General features: G+C 40.0%; 2 protein-coding genes across 2 annotated transcripts; one reads left to right on the top strand and one right to left on the bottom strand.

The window, feature by feature from the left end:
* Positions 1-5,342: 5,342 nt before the first annotated feature.
* LOC308367651 (synaptophysin-like protein 1) lies at positions 5,343-7,634 on the top strand (the record flags this gene model as incomplete). The annotated part of the gene is made up of 5 exons (XM_080841628.1): positions 5,343-5,414; positions 5,740-5,858; positions 6,125-6,335; positions 7,217-7,408; positions 7,503-7,634. The coding sequence occupies 5 exons, from the start codon at positions 5,343-5,345 to the stop codon at positions 7,632-7,634; spliced, it is 726 nt and encodes a 241-aa protein (XP_080697754.1).
* A 1,825-nt stretch (positions 7,635-9,459) lies between these two features.
* Positions 9,460-15,369, bottom strand: LOC308368446 (cadherin-related family member 3-like; the record flags this gene model as incomplete). Its single annotated transcript, XM_080842616.1, has 17 exons — positions 9,460-9,809; positions 9,901-9,949; positions 10,036-10,061; positions 10,167-10,180; positions 10,316-10,521; positions 11,201-11,445; positions 11,580-11,748; positions 11,839-12,077; positions 12,173-12,271; positions 12,954-13,056; positions 13,244-13,403; positions 13,551-13,743; positions 13,831-13,976; positions 14,422-14,519; positions 14,639-14,724; positions 14,824-14,980; positions 15,211-15,369. 17 exons carry the CDS (start codon positions 15,367-15,369, stop codon positions 9,460-9,462), a joined length of 2,499 nt encoding a protein of 832 aa, XP_080698742.1.
* Positions 15,370-15,904: the final 535 nt, after the last annotated feature.

Below are 15,904 nucleotides of genomic sequence, written 5' to 3'. Positions count from 1 at the left end.
ATACAAAATACTAGCCTATTTTTTGAGTGAATGTAACTAAGATTTAAAAAAAAAAAAAAAAAATGCATTCTTACACTATCTGGCATTTTTTCCCCCATCCAGGTTAATATTTTGCCCTGAAAGTATACTCATATATGCTAATGCAGGTTTATCAAGTAAAACTGCAATAGTTGTCAGCCTGCAAGAGGAGATACTCTCTCTACTGCCACTATGCCAATTTAATGACATAGTTTGCATTGCAGTTTCGGTGATTCAAATAAATCATTAAACTGTATCAGGTATCTGGACTGTATTACAATTTCTTCTTGTCAACCACTTCCTGGGCTCTTGTTTTAACAGCTAGATTGAATCAGATTATTAAACAAGACTTACAATTGTAAACATTCCCTTACAGTTTCACTGAGTTCCCACGGAGAAAATGTGTGCGTGTGTGTGTGTGTGACATAGAAGGAGATTGAATACAGCTGCGCAGAGAAAGAGTTTTAAACAGAGCTAAACCTTGTGGAAACACCTCAGTTAAAATACATCAATGCAGATAAGAGGAAACCTCAAGAATAGAAAAGGATTTGCATGTTGGCATTGCATGCCGTAAAGTCACGGTAAATGGATTTTGTGTACACTTTTCCGCTGTGCTGTTTTATTTTTCTCCTGTCCTCTGATAACACAATCCCTCTTTCTCTCTCTCTCTCTCTCTCTCTCTCTCTCTCTCTCTCACACACACACACACACACACACTCACTCTCTATCTCTCTATCTCTGTCTTTCTCTCTCTCACTCTGTCTCTCTCTCACTCTGTCTGTCTCTCACTCTGTCTCTATCTCACTCTGTCTCTATCTCTCTTTTTCCCTTCCTTCCTCCCTCTGCGGCTGTGACCCACCCCATGCAGTGTCCCACATCTGTCACCATTCATCTCGTGGAGGCATGTTCCCAGGCATAGAGCAGAGAGGGATGTCTCATGGACCAACCTCTAATGCGTTGTTCATGGTATTTGCCAAAGGAAAAAGACAGAGGGAGAGGAGAGGTGTTGAGGGGCGTGTGAACATCCTCCTGGCTGTGAGATACTGCTCTAGGAGCATACTTCCTGGGGATGCACTGGCCATGTGCATTCAATCATTCAAGTAAGATATTTGCTAGGCGACATGGTAAGTTTGATGTTATAAAAGGTTTTTTACATTTGCTTAAAAAAAAATGTGCCTATCTTTGGGCCAGCATAAATCTTATTCAAATCTTCTCTGAAGAAATAATAGCTTTTGGTAATTTCAGTTATTTGGTACCTATCACGCACGTCTTCTAATTTTATTATTATCTTCATCTTATGACCAATAAATGTGGGGCCTCTACTTGGATTCATTTGAAACCTGTAAAAATGAAAGCTGGATCTGTGTATCATTTTACTACTTTCAATGCTCCATGGCACAATATCAGCGCCTACTAAATCAAGTTGTTTGTGGAATAATGTGATCAGTCCACATGAATTCACAACACTGTGCACATAATGTATCTCCACCTGCTGGTGAAGAATATGAATGCAAAAAATGAAGATGGAAACAACAAACAACGAAATTACCTAATAGTAGTCAAGGTTATCCTCAACTACAGGAAATACCACCATTATTACTGCTGTTGCTACAACAGCTATAACCACTACAACTCAGTGATGACAGCATACATTTATCTATACAAGAACAGATAAAGGACCAACTGCCAACCACCTCACCATCTGCAAACAAGCAATGCATATGAGGCAAGAAGGGACTTGTGCCACAATCTTCGCTGTATTATAGTTCTATAGTTGGTGTCAAGGACGACAAAGTTTATGAACATCTATGGTTGGTAGATAGAGAAAATGAAATCCCTGATTCCACTAGATGGCGCTGAAAATTGAGGGCTGGTGTTTGGATTATGAAATTAGGACCCGTCTCACTATCTGCAGACTAGCAGCCATATGGCAAAGTATACAGTGCATTTTAAAAAGGATTAAGTACAGACTACAGAGTAAAGAGTACCAGATGAATCTTTCAAATGCCAAATGTATCAATCAGATATGGCGTAGGATGTCACAGGGATGTGGGGAGAAGGTGGGAGAGTGTAATGCAGTAACATTCTACCCACACCTAATGCACAATCAAGTTAGGCAGATTTACAAAGATTTAATCCTGGGTTCTCTGTGGTCGACTCTGCAGGTCAAGAGAGAGCTGGCAAATGAGTGATAATGAGAATGGGTAGGCTACTCAGATGAGCTTCCTTAATGTTTTAACACTTTCATATTAAGGTTTGAGTTAGACAGTCCATGCATTTGATCCATCCTGTGGGGCTGTGCTGCAGACCAGTCCATGGTTTGGGTAACTGGTGATCTAACATTTTGTGTTCTTTGTCTGTATGTTTAAACAATGTCATGCAGTTGCTAGAAAAGGTCCCTCTCCCCACCGAGCTCAAACCTTTACCAGGGGGCAGTGTTTTCCATTTCCTTCCCACAACATTCATTTAGGCATGTTTGGTGTTGGATGACAGGAAATACAAGAAGTCTTTAAAGTCTTTAAACTTGTCTTTAAACAAGTCTTTCTTCGTTGAAAATTGTTTTATCCATGACAGAAAAATAGAGAAGAAATTCCAAATAATATGTTGATAAATAATCATATCCATGCATTTCTGATCTACTTAGAACATTCCATTTCATCGTTGTGCATTTTTCATTTCAAGATGAATAGCGATTCTAGCTATTATAGTATTATGTATCACTAATTTATTATTAGTTATTTTTTCGTTATTTTGTTGTGCATGACATCATTGAGAGTTTTGTTTCGCATTTTTGCTCCAGGAATTCTCGATGAAAGCAAAACCTAAAAAGTAGGGAGACAGAGACCTACTTGCGCAGTGCGTGAATTTCTTCAAGGTACTGGAGTTCACCATAATCACATCAAATCACATGACTTGAGCTGAGGCACTAAGCATGTGACTGTTTAGGCCCTTCTTAACCAACAACTAGCATGGATTAAAACATGGCCTATCGAATTTCATCTTTTGAACCAATAGCTATGTAGAGGAGTATCAGTCCCTTCTTTAGTGTTGTTTGTTTAATAAATACTCATAAAATGTGTGAACAAGCAACAAAATACAAAAGACCCTTTGGATTATGACCTCTTTGAAGTTACTTTAGATCTTTTTGATCTTTGCAGACTATGTGAAGATTTAGAAACCCGCAACATTTGCCACCAAATTTTGAGAGTTGAAAAGGAATCCTAGCAAAGTATCTAATGGAAACATGGAGATAGGGGGTTTGAATAGAAGTTGCATGACATAGCTACAGATGTGTTTCTTTATGAGAGATGCATTGCCTGTGAAGCCAGTGCTAATTCTCCACATTCATTTTGGTCTAAAGAACATTTCTCTGGATTTCAACTGGGCAATGGGCACAGTGAGTTGTCAGTTGAAATTGTATCGAAAGTCACTGGATTTCTTTGTTTGTTGCCATCATGTGTTCACGACAGCACAAGGATAAATAAAGACAGTCATACACAACTCCCCACAACTGTCTGAATAACAGTACAAAAATAGCCCTGTGGAGGTCACATGTGTTGTTTTTCTCCTCCTTTCCCAAATTTCTCTTAACTGAGTCCACTCATCACTAAAGCTTTGTTATATATAAAGTTTTAACATATATTTGAATCACAAATAGCCACAGTCAATTGTATTGCTACCATCTTTGGATAAAATTCTGTATAATAGAGTTTTCCTCCAATGTCCATAGAGAATTTAGTAAATTGGCCATCTCAAACACATCATGTTTTTGACAAATACAAATAATTCTTGTTGGTTTTGTGATATGTTCCTCAAATCAATTTGTAAGCCTGTGATAGTTGGTGTTTTAGCTCTGTAATTAGCAATGGGATATGTTTGGGTAGATTTGAGATCCTTTGTGAGTCATGTGACTACAGCAGCGGTCACCTGACATTCTTGAGTTCAGACAGTAATGGATCCTCAGTATGTGAACTTAAAAGGCATGGATGGATTACCAAACGGGCCTACTAGGCCCAGGCCCAGGGGCCCATGAGCTCACAGGGCCCCTAAGCCAGAGCCTCTGCGTGAAGTCGCTGTTATGTATCTCTTATTTGTGGTTGAAAGAGGTGTATTTTGCTGTTAGCTTTAATTGAGTGTACCTGCGCTGTGCTACAAAATGTTTTTGTGCGCTGTAAATCCTGTTGAGGTACTGGTGAATTTATTTATCGTGCTGTTGAAAAAAATGTCATTACATTTAAGTAATGTTTTGCGAGCACACATTTTTGCAGGCGAGCGCATGCGGGGGGGGGGGGGGGGGGGTTACATGTCCAGGCCCAGGGGCCCATGTTTTCATAATCCGTCCATGCTTAAAAGGGATGCTTGGAATTAAAGTCAGTCAAACGTTTTGTGCAGTTAAGATTGTGTGTCTGGTATCTCGTCCTGCTGCAGAACAATTCATCTGTTGAACTGAACTATGTAGCACATCAAGCCTTATTTTGGATGTTGTACTATTATTATTTTATTTGTATGCTCTGATGGTGTCACTTTGCACTACCACCACTTCCCCAAGTAAAAAAAAAAATGCAACTCTGACTATTGTTAAATGAAGATCCCTCTCTTACTTATGATAATGATATATTCATTTGTTGAGTTGAGTCAATCTTCATCAGAAATATAGAACTTACTGCATTTACGATTGATCTGTTTGTTTGTATCTTAGAAACTTTGTACAAAGTTGAACAAAACACATTTCAGATTTGTTTGTTCTAAAGAACATAGGCTAACCTAGGTACATGGCTGTGCTTCTGTGTCTGTATATTTTACAAAAGGGGTGGATCTATTAAGGTAATGAAATCGAATTTAAGTGCCTCATCATGCATTCATGGTGCTTTGAACTTGTGATGTGTGCCCGCGGAGGCTGGGTTCTTTAGAGAGGGAGCAGTCATGTGCTTGACAGGGCTATTCTTTGGAGCAGATCTGCACATTTCCACGAATTGAAGCTATTGTATTGTCGGATTATTTGTTAGATTTTTTCTAAATTCGTTTTAAAGTAACAGGTTTTTTTGGGGGGGGAAACAAAACAGCAGCCCGTAGGGCAAACCCTGAGGCAGTCGTGTTCCAGAAGTTCTGACGGAGAAATTTAGACGCCGTTAAGTCATGGTTAGTACACCTTTCTTCCCAACGTATTAAGTTATTTAAATTGTGGATTGCATATAGCTGTTTAACACATCATACCATCAAACATGCTTTTATCTATCGAACAGCGTTTTTGGGTGAATCGTACACAGCAGACGGACTTTCTAAATGGAAATATGCATGCATCACCTTATTTCAAAACTTTCTAGATGATGACAGGATTTCGACCAAACCTGACTCCACTTAAGGAACCACTGGGATTTATAAAAATTCTGGAATGGGTAAATTACCTTTCTTTCTACTGTAAACATTCTGCCGGCAATGCAATTTAATTGGGCCGTATCAGCTGATTCATTGAAGTAACCGGATTAGCCTTGTGAAGGTCGCATGTTGTGTTACATCTCCCCCTTCACAGATTTGTATTAGCTAAGAGGTAGGCTAATCTTAAAAGCTTTGTTTTTATTTTCTCTAAAGTTTTAACCGATATCACAAATACACCACCAGTAGGCTAGCCTAAGGACAGTCGTCCAAAGCTAATAGTAGATTATTGAGACGAATGGAAAAATGTTTGTTTTAGATTATGGTTAGTGTGGTTATGTTTTACAGTTAACAGCCATTTTTGCCTTTGGAAGCTGTGGAAGCTATAGTGGCCGGAATGTGATATCACTTTTCTGTGGAGGGGGTAGAAATGAAACACTGAACGTAACATTTCACTATCCTTTTAGGTAAGTGTACGCCAATACATTATACTGAGATGGGAAACTTTTAGATCTAAATATGTATGTTGTCACAGCATCACTGTCTGTGAGTGCCACTGCCACAAATCGACTTGTGCTCAGGTTTTAGGCTTTTCATTGCACATGCACAAAATGTTACAATAATAGTTATTATAAGTATATGTAGTTTCAGTCACGTACCAATAAATAAATCACTGTCATCAGTGTCCTTGAATTAATTAACACATATGAGTTCTTGTGCACTCTTGCTTCAGGTTGAATGAAGTGATGCTGGTGGGTTCCAATTCGACTCTCTGCGGTCGCACTGTTCAGGAAACTCATCTCGTTGGTGATTCTGCCTTCTCCGCTGAAGTCTTTGTGGTAGTCGCCATCCTGGCTTTCTGCTACTGTATGGCAGCACTACTGATCTACTTGGGGTATATGGAGAGCTACAGGAATCCTCAAGGATCATCATGGGGACAAACTGTAAGACCTAACCTATACTGGACATTAATACTGTGGATAAGGATGGTTTTTACAAGGTGGCTGGCTTATTAATAGAGTGACTGTTAGACCATATCTTTATCTCCAGTCAGAGGCTAAAAGCGCAATGAAATGTTAATATGACAAAAGTAAATAGAAAATAGGTTAGAACTGATTTTCAAGTCCAATTGCCTAAATAGTTCAAATGCATCTGGACCACAGAAAAGCTATCTGTTATTTAACTTTCAGGTTTTTCACATTCTAGCAAGGAAGGATGTTGATCTAGGTTGATCTTTTTCAGATTTAAAATAAACTTCTGTGCTAATAAATACATCTTTAAGACTTGAGCTTGAGTTGGTTATACGCTTGACTATATGCTTCTTGGCTACAGATTAATAGGCAGGTAGTTTAGAACTAGCAAAACTGTTCTTGATAAGAGTGTACATCTGGGTACAACTTTTTCTCAATTTTAGTAGTTAAAAGATACTGTTTGTTTATTTAACTTAAATGCATCGATTTTCTTGCGCACAACACATACATGTTTACCAACACAATGGCATTAAAAATATTAACTGTCTGTAGCCACTATTAGATTCAAGATTAGATTAGATTCAACCTTATTGTCATTGCACAGTGTACAAGTACTGAGACAACGAAATGCAGTTTAGGATCTAACCAGAAGTGCAAAAAAAGAGTTACACGTCACAAATAGGATCCACTCTTGTTTTGATTTATAAGTTGGTACGGCTTTAGTAGGACCTCTCTGTTTTCTTCTTTGCTCTTTCTTGCATGTTGCATTCATTATCACATGAGATCACATCACACATCAGTACAAGTTGCTTCGTGAAAACCACATGTTTTGTTTCCCACCCTCTCACCGGCAGGACTTCATTCTGACTATCGTCTTTGTGGCACTGTGGCTTGTCTGCTCATCAGCGTGGGCCAAAGGACTCCAGAATGTCAGAGACGCCACGAGCACCGCGGGCATCCAGTCCACCCTCTCAGTGTGCCAAGCACAGGGTGTAGTCTGTGAGGTCACCGAGAGGGCCAACATGCGCACCCTCAGTGTCTCTGTGGTGAGTTGGATTGAAACCATTTTTGTAATCCACCATGTTTCCTTCATGTGTGAAGCATCATAGTGTATTAAAGGCTAATGTGTATCCTATCCAGGTATTCGGTTTCCTGAACCTGATCCTATGGCTGGGGAATGTGTGGTTCACCTACAAAGAGACCCCCTGGCACTCTCAGACCCTACCCGCAGAATCAATACCTGTCTGTAGGCAAGTACCAGTACCCATTTGATCCAGCTGCCCAGGGATGCTACACTAACTCATCCCATGACCTTTAGGGGAATATGTCCTCCTATTTCCCCATGAACTGAAACTGTATTCATATTATATTCATGTCCCTCTTTTCTATTGTTTGTGTATATATGGCCGTATGTAATCGGGGTTAGTGAAGATGTGAATCACAGAAAGAAATATCTAATAGTATTATTGCCTCGTATCTAACTTGTTTTGTATAAGAATGTTGTTATTCTTCCCACTGGCACTTGCTTTTTGATACTGACAACCTTTGGACATTTTTGTCCATAAAGCTGCAATAAGAAACTGCTTACTGCTTTTATATGACTTTATCTAATGTCACTGGTGTGTTAGGTCTGAAATGTAGGTTTGTCTGAATGAGGAGCTTGTGCGGTGTTGATATCCTGAATAGCCTAGTGTTGCTGAAAATTATCAAATATTGTATAAGTTGTTAGTTAGTCCTGTTGCGTTTTAGGTTTCAAAGCAGAGTTTGATGCTTCGTTGAGTGGACTGAGAATGCTTTTCATTAGTCAAACAAAATAAAAATGAGCCGGATGTTTCTGTGAACTGACAAAATTGTTGACACACAAAACTGGTGAAATGTGCATGTTTTTACAAAAAAAAAGAGAGAAAGACAGAAATGTAGATTCATTTCTATTCTTTGAAACCAAATAAATTAGTTCTTCAGAATTGTTCTTTCTGTCTGTTTTTCCTATCTCTGTCTCTCTGTCTTTCTGCCCAAAATAGCACAATCCGCAGTAAGCTCATGGACTGGATTCCAAGTCATTTTGGTTGTGTTCTTAAGTGTTCTTCCTTTTCCATGTTTGTCTTGTGACTGCTGATCTTCAGTTGCCTTGGAGGTATCAAGAGAACAAATGCTATACTATCTGAGAACTGAAATCCCCCTGCATGGTTTTAGTAGTGTCTGCTGCTTTTAAAGCAATCAGGGAGCAAGAAAACACGCATAGAAAAGGTCTACTCAGGTTCTCAAACTGGAAATTCTGTTTATTTTTATCACACACACACAAACACGCAGTTATCCTCTAAGACAAGTTATGGAAACCCATACTGTTTTGTTGTGACATGTTTTTAAATTCACAAATTATTAGAAACTTCTCCCAACCATCCAGGAACAGTTTGGTGATGAACATGGCCTTTTCCAGCATGATGGAGCACCTTGCCACAAGGCAAAAGTGATAACTAAGTGGCTCAGGGAACAAAACATTGATATTTTGGGTCCATTGGCCAGGAAACTCACCAGACCTTAAACCATTGAGTACTTGTGGTCAATCCTCAAGAGGCGGGTGAAAAAAAAAAAAATTCTGACAAACTCCAAGCATTGATTATGCAAGAATGGGCTGCCATCAGTCAGGATGTGGCCTAGAAGTTAATTGACAGCATGCCAGGGCGGATTGCAGAGGTCTTTTTGCATTAACTTCATGTAATTGCCAATAAAAGCCTTTGACGCTTATTAAATGTTTATAATTATACTTCAGTCTTCCATAGTAACATCTGACAAAAAAATATCTAAAGACAGTGAAGCAGCAAACTTTGTGAAAATGTATATTTGTGTCATTCTCAAAACATTTGGCCACGACTGTACAATCAATCATAATATGCTAATTACTTGCATTTTAAACATGAAAAGAACTCCTCAAGTACCATTTGTATTCATTTAACCAGATCATTTTCTCATTTGTAGTTACAAGCAAAACTTTGCAAGTATAATAATGTGATGAGTAGCAATAATTCAAACGCCAAGTGACTTTTGTCACATTGGACAATACTTGACTAATTCCTCTGCTGTACAAACTCTATTTGCCCTACACCTCTGACATACCCTCGGCTGTCATGGGGACAGTGCCTGGCTTAACGTTTGGTCTAGACCGCATAGGCAGCTGGGCGGCCTGGTGCTCACTAAAGGTTTGCAGATGGATTTGTGAGGTTTGCACCCTGTCGCCCGGCCAATCCACCGACTGGGCAGAGCTCAGCCTCTCAGCATGTGACGATTGTGACTGGGCAGTTCCTGGTGGCTGCTCAGGAGTGCCAGCCTTCTGGGAGATTACCAGAGTGCTGATGCCTGGTTGTGTCTGTGGCAGGCCAGTCATAATAATGGCGTCCTTCCAGCGGCGGGCTCCAGACTTACTGTTGTATTCATACACCCTCTTTGTAACTGAAATCGAACACACCACAGATTGTCATTAATACTTGATGCCATGTCGGGATATATGTCAAAGTTGGTTAAAAGGAAAATGAACCATCACCTGGATCGACTTCCTCTCCATCAAATATTGTGTTGAACTTGGTCACCTCCTAACAGAGAAAGGAGAATGTTAGAGGGATCTTCATGACTTTATGACTCTGAACAAATGCTGACAAACACCTGACAAATCACCCACCATCAATACTTCACGTTTTGGAGGATCTGTGGACAAATAACATAACAAAGGAAGAGTGTTATGAACAGCATTAAATTCCTTCTTCGAAATCTATCTTAGTTCACTATTAACATACGGTAGTTTAAACATACCTTTATATGGAATGCTGTGAAGACAAGAATAGTCAATTAAGCATCAATTCACATTTCGTTATTTTGATAAACAATATAAATCAAATCAAATCATAATAAACAATAGCACAGACGCAGGCTACTCAAAAGAGTTTGGTGAGCACACTCACAGGGTGTCTTCATCCTCCATGTGTTTGGGCTCACAGCAATCGCAGGAGCATTTACACTCTTTTTTAGAGAGATATCTGCAGCATATATACAGCAGATATGCCAAGATGCCCAAAAGCAGGAGTGCACCCAGGACAAGCACAAACCACACGTACCAATCATCCGCATCATATGTGTTCTGTGTTACAGCAATATATGTAATGCGAGGCTGTAAAGCAGAACCAAAAGCGTCTGTTATTACCATATACCTAGTTACAGTACACAAAATACACAAATTCTTGATAACGCTTGACATGCATTGAAAGGTCAATAGGAATTGCGATTGCAGAACTCCAGTATTTTTTATCCTGGACCCTTTTCCTCAGCTTTTTAGGGTTCAGATTTTTACTGGGGACAAAAACGATTAAAATCAGTCTAATATTGAGTTAAAACATTGTAACTGGCAACTGCAAAATGGCTATGTAACCCTATTGGGCAAGCATCCTCGTCAAAGTAAAGCGATTATTTTCGCCACTGACAGACTCACATGGTTGCTTTGTCAACATGGAAAGGATCCCTACAGATGTACCCCTGTGTCTTTTTACCTCAATAACTGTAAAGGAACTGGAGAAAATAATTGGTTCTACAGTCATTAGTTCTTCGGACCAGAAGAAAAGAAAAATGAATGACTGTAGAAACAGTTGCTTGCACCACAGGATTACATTGTATAGCTCTTTTGTGGTCGCCGGTAATATCATAGCACTCGATACTGAACTGACTTTGATGGTCTTTGTCCCTTGTAAAATTTTGGATCCAAAAAAGGTTGGAAAACAGGGCCCAGTTAAAAAATACTGCAGTCCTCCTTTAACAAGGTTCATCTCACATCAATACACAGTTTAAAAACTCACTGTTGTTGTTGTTGCCATGGTGGTGGTGAGGTCGGGGTCCACCACCTGGACGTTAATGATGATGGTGCCAGTCTGGGGGGCACGGCCAGCTCGCAGGTTGGCATCAGAGATGAGCACGGCTAGGCTGTAGACCCACAACTTATCTACCCCACTGCCAAAGTCAAAGGGCTCCCTAAGGATCAGCCTTGTGATGTTGGTCCCCGCGCTGGGAGAAAAGCCAAAGTGGTTGTTCACATTGGTTGCACCTACAAGTTATGGAGGAGGAGAAACATGAAGATGCCTTCAGAATCAACCACTCAACACTGCAACTAAGGGGTTAGATACTTCCATATAGGTAGAGTCTCTTTGAGACTTTGAGAAATTGATGGCTAGGTCAAACCTAAGATTGTGTAGATGAAAGAAGAGGGAGGGGAGTCTTTGTCTGTGCATGTCAGCATGAAGCCTTGGACACTGGATCCTGGCCGCATGTCGATGGGGACAACCAGGTTGGTTTTGTTAGGACCACACAATGGTGGCTCATCGTTTGCCTCTGTGATATTGATTTTGACCTAAATGGCAAAAAGAAACACCATTTTTTTTTCATAGAGGAATTTGACCTCATTTAAAGTTGCTACATAACATTTCATCTCATAACTCACCACAGCGGTTTCTGAGCGTGGCATTTCAGGGTCCCCATCCACCGCACGAATGACCAGTGTGTGTGATGGAGTGACTTCAAAGTCAGGGTTGGTGAGCAGACTAATCCTGCCCAGTTTGGGGTCTACATGAAAGATGTTTGCCAGACCTCCACTGCCCCCACCTGACACAAGTGAGTAGTGGATATCCACCGGGGGTAGGTCGTCATCTGTGGCAACAACAGAGCCAATCACAGTGCCCCCTGGAAAGAGATATGAGTTACTGTAGGAGTGTAGGAGTGACTTCACACTGTAAAATTCATCAGTTATATTTGCAGTACTGTACAGTATGCCTTACTTCCAAGTAGCTCAGAGACACTGAAGAAGTAGGATGTGGGATTGAACACGGGAGAGAATTCGTTGACGGGTTTTATGCTCACATATACATAAGCATCACCTGCATAAAGCATATAGCTTGACGTCAACTACAGGAGTTATATCACTCACAGTATATAACTGTAATTATTATACGGCTCTTCAGAATGTTCCAAAAAGTACCGTTGATTTGAATGGGCCATCCCTACGTCATACCCATACATTAATTCCTGCTAACAGACCTCTGCGAAAGATAATCACCGCTGTCATTGGCAACGGGTTTTGTACTTCTAATTCACATCTTTCATATCATTCCGCCAGAAGTCCAGTCATTTTAACGCAACAGTAGAGAGTAATTTGAAGTCAGCAAGTAATGGGTTGCTATGCAACACCTGAAACTTCAAAGTTCTATTTGCTTGAAGAACTATTTATTTCTAAACGGGACACATGAAACGGCACCTAAATCATTAAAAAGAGATATGTTGGAGGAATGTCTTCTATCGTTTTTGGCAAGTACCCGTATAATAAGCGGGATAATGTATTGTCCGTCGGTCATTCTACAAAAATAATTCCCTTCGGTACAAAACAACACCCTCCGCTGCGCGTCGGGGTGTTGTTCGCCCCGTCGGGAATTATTTTTGTAGAATGACCTCCGGACAATACATTATCCCTTACATAATGTGACAGGCCTATCCTTTTATGAGATGTCATTATTATAACACTCACAGTACAGTATATAACTGTAAATAATGTCACAGACCTACCCTTTAATGAGGTATCATTCTTATCTGTAGCCACAACTAAAAGGTTGTATTCACTGGCAATGTTTACGTTGCTAGGATCCTCAAAGTTGAGACTTGAATTTAACTGTGCAAGAAAAGTGCCACAGATTGCAGATTTACAGAACACTAGTAAATCACTTTTGCATAATAAGGTATTCAAATAATACATATAAGATACATAATAAACAATACGTAAGCATATAATACAAATAACAACATTCATCAAATTTCCCATACTCTATTCTAAATATTTCTAAATGGGCTTTTCTTACCACAATGGAACCATCTGACGTGAGGGCAAAGCGCTGGGTGCATCCAGTGCAGGAGAAGCTTGTGAAACTGTATTCCCTAAACTCCGGTTCCACGTCATTATCAGTGCATGTGACTGTGGCAATCAGAGCGCCTGGAGCCTCTGTCTCTGGTACTTCTCTCCTAATAAATCACAGCATAAACCATAAACAACTGGAGATGGAGGAATGAAGTTTGTACTTGTAGTGATTCACTCGCACATCTTAATTTGTCACAAACAACAATAAATATATCAAAATCTTTGCTTAGAAGAGATAATATTCTGCGAACCGTGGTCTGTCAGAGGTGCAGGTAGGTGGGTTGTCGTTGATGTCTGTTACCGTGACAGTCAGGTTAATGGCGCTGAAAAGAGGAGGACCAGAGGACCTGTATGTAGCTGTAACAATCACAGCTATTGTAGGGGTGTTTCTGAACGTGTCGCTGTCACGATCCATTCGGTTTGCTATGGTGACTAAACCTGTGTCTGCAAGCACAGAGAAGGGTGAAACATAAATTGGTTCTCACCATTTGGTTTTTGGTAGTCATAACCCACATGTTTAAAGTGCCCTACATCTATTTATTTCAAGATAGTCATTGGTGCTGATGGTGTAGAATATGAGCCCAACATAAAGAGAGACATCTGGCACAACTGCAGTAATGTTGGCCACGAAATGCCCTGGGCTTAGCTCTTCTGGGAGGGTGAAAGATGTGATGGTGCTAGAAGATAAAACGGACAGAGTTCAATTTCATATGGTATTAAAAGCTTAATGAAATTGTCATAATGTAAAAATCAACCATTATCACTTTATGACAAACTACTTACTTTAAGAAGATGGGTTTATCATCATTAATATTCATGATATTGATGATCAGTGTTCTCAGGACTGTATTGTTTCCATCACTTACTGAAAGGTTGAATGAGTAACTGAAGAAAAATGGAAAAACACACACACACAGACACACACACACACACACACACATACACACACACACACACACACACACACACACACACACACACACACACACACACACACACACACACACATACACACACACACACACACACACACACACACACACACACACACTTCAGCACATTCCGATAGTACTTCACTAGTGTTGCACTCTTTTCCACATATAAGTGAGATCACACAGTTACCTTCTTGGATCAATTTGGTAATTGAACTCCTTTGTTGTAAAAACTGTGCCTTTACTTCCATCTACACTGAATGTGGGGTTCACAGGAATAAGACTAAACTGATTGAAACAAGTAAACAAAACAAAGAACAGATGTATTATCATAAAATACTTATGACAGAGTATTTAGTGGAAATTATAGATTGAATCTGAAGCCAGGCTGGAAATGTAACACTAACAGAGAGGGGTTTGTTCTCTGGATCGGAAACACTTGGTTCATAAATCTGTCCAGGGGGTGTCTTCTCCAGGATATAAAGGACTGATGCTGAAATAAAAAGAGGACATATCAAAGCTGTCAGCTGTCAGGCTTAACGTAGCCTTTTCTTCTGAGTTATCTTCAAAGCCTTTCCAAAATTTGCTATACCTTCATCCAAGAAAACTGGAGGTTCGTCAACATCTGTGAGAAGCACTGTTAGTGTTCCACTGTCACCGTTTCCATCTGAGCCCACAGCAAGGATTTGGAAAATGAAGCGATTTGGAACAGTCTCAAAATCGAAGTCAGGGGAACCAGTCACTAAAACCTAAAATCGACAAATTACCATATCTGTGAATATCTGCAAGTATGTGCAATATGCTGAATGGTTCGAATATTAAAAAATCAATTCAATAATTTCTTACATAGCCTTTAAAATAATAAAGTATATTTAGGTAATAGCAAATTAATGTTTTACAAAACAAGAGGTATGAAAAAGTGACAGGGCCAACATTAAAAAACAAAATTGTTACACAGTAAAAGTGAATATATACCCACCTTTGCATGAGTGGCATTCTCCATGGACACAGCGAAAGCATCTGTGAGAGGGTTAAAGTTCAGCAGTCTTGGAAAACCCGCTGCCATGCTCTCTCCAGCAGAGAAGGTCACCTGAAAGCTGAACACCTCTGTGCCTGCTGGGCTGTTCTCAGGCAACATTGCCGTTGCTGGCAGTCCAATGATGGAGACTTCAGAGAATGCACCTGAAAGGGATTAAGGTATGGTATGGACCTGGCACGCAGCATTTGTATGGGTTTAGAGATAGGAGTGTCTCAAGAGATAGACGATGCAACTTGTTTAGTGTATACAAAACAGGTCTATATTAAGAATTATACCTAGCACTGAGAAATCATGGAAAGGATATTAAATTAAATTTACTCACCTGATATTACCCATACCCCCAGACACACCACTAAAGCGTGGAGGCTGCTTGGCATTTTCTCACAGGTCAGATTCACCTAAAATCTTTACTGAGGCTCATCTGTGCTGGTGCTGATCGCCTACTCTTAGACCCACCTTCTCACTACTCAAGCACATGCAGACTTAGCCCTCTGTGTGTTGTCATTCTGTAGTCGTTGGATACAGGTCTTTATGGCCATCAGTCAAGCTTTAAAAATTACACACACAGACTGTCAGGACAAGCTGTGCTTTTTCAGTGAGGATAGTGATAGTGAGTTTCATATAGAAGGCTACA

This window comes from Sprattus sprattus, assembly GCF_963457725.1.
Source record: "Sprattus sprattus genome assembly, chromosome: 7".
Classification (NCBI taxonomy): domain Eukaryota; kingdom Metazoa; phylum Chordata; class Actinopteri; order Clupeiformes; family Clupeidae; genus Sprattus; species Sprattus sprattus.
The sequence above is the reverse complement of the archived record's forward strand: the minus strand, read 5'-3'. Positions and strand labels throughout refer to the sequence as shown.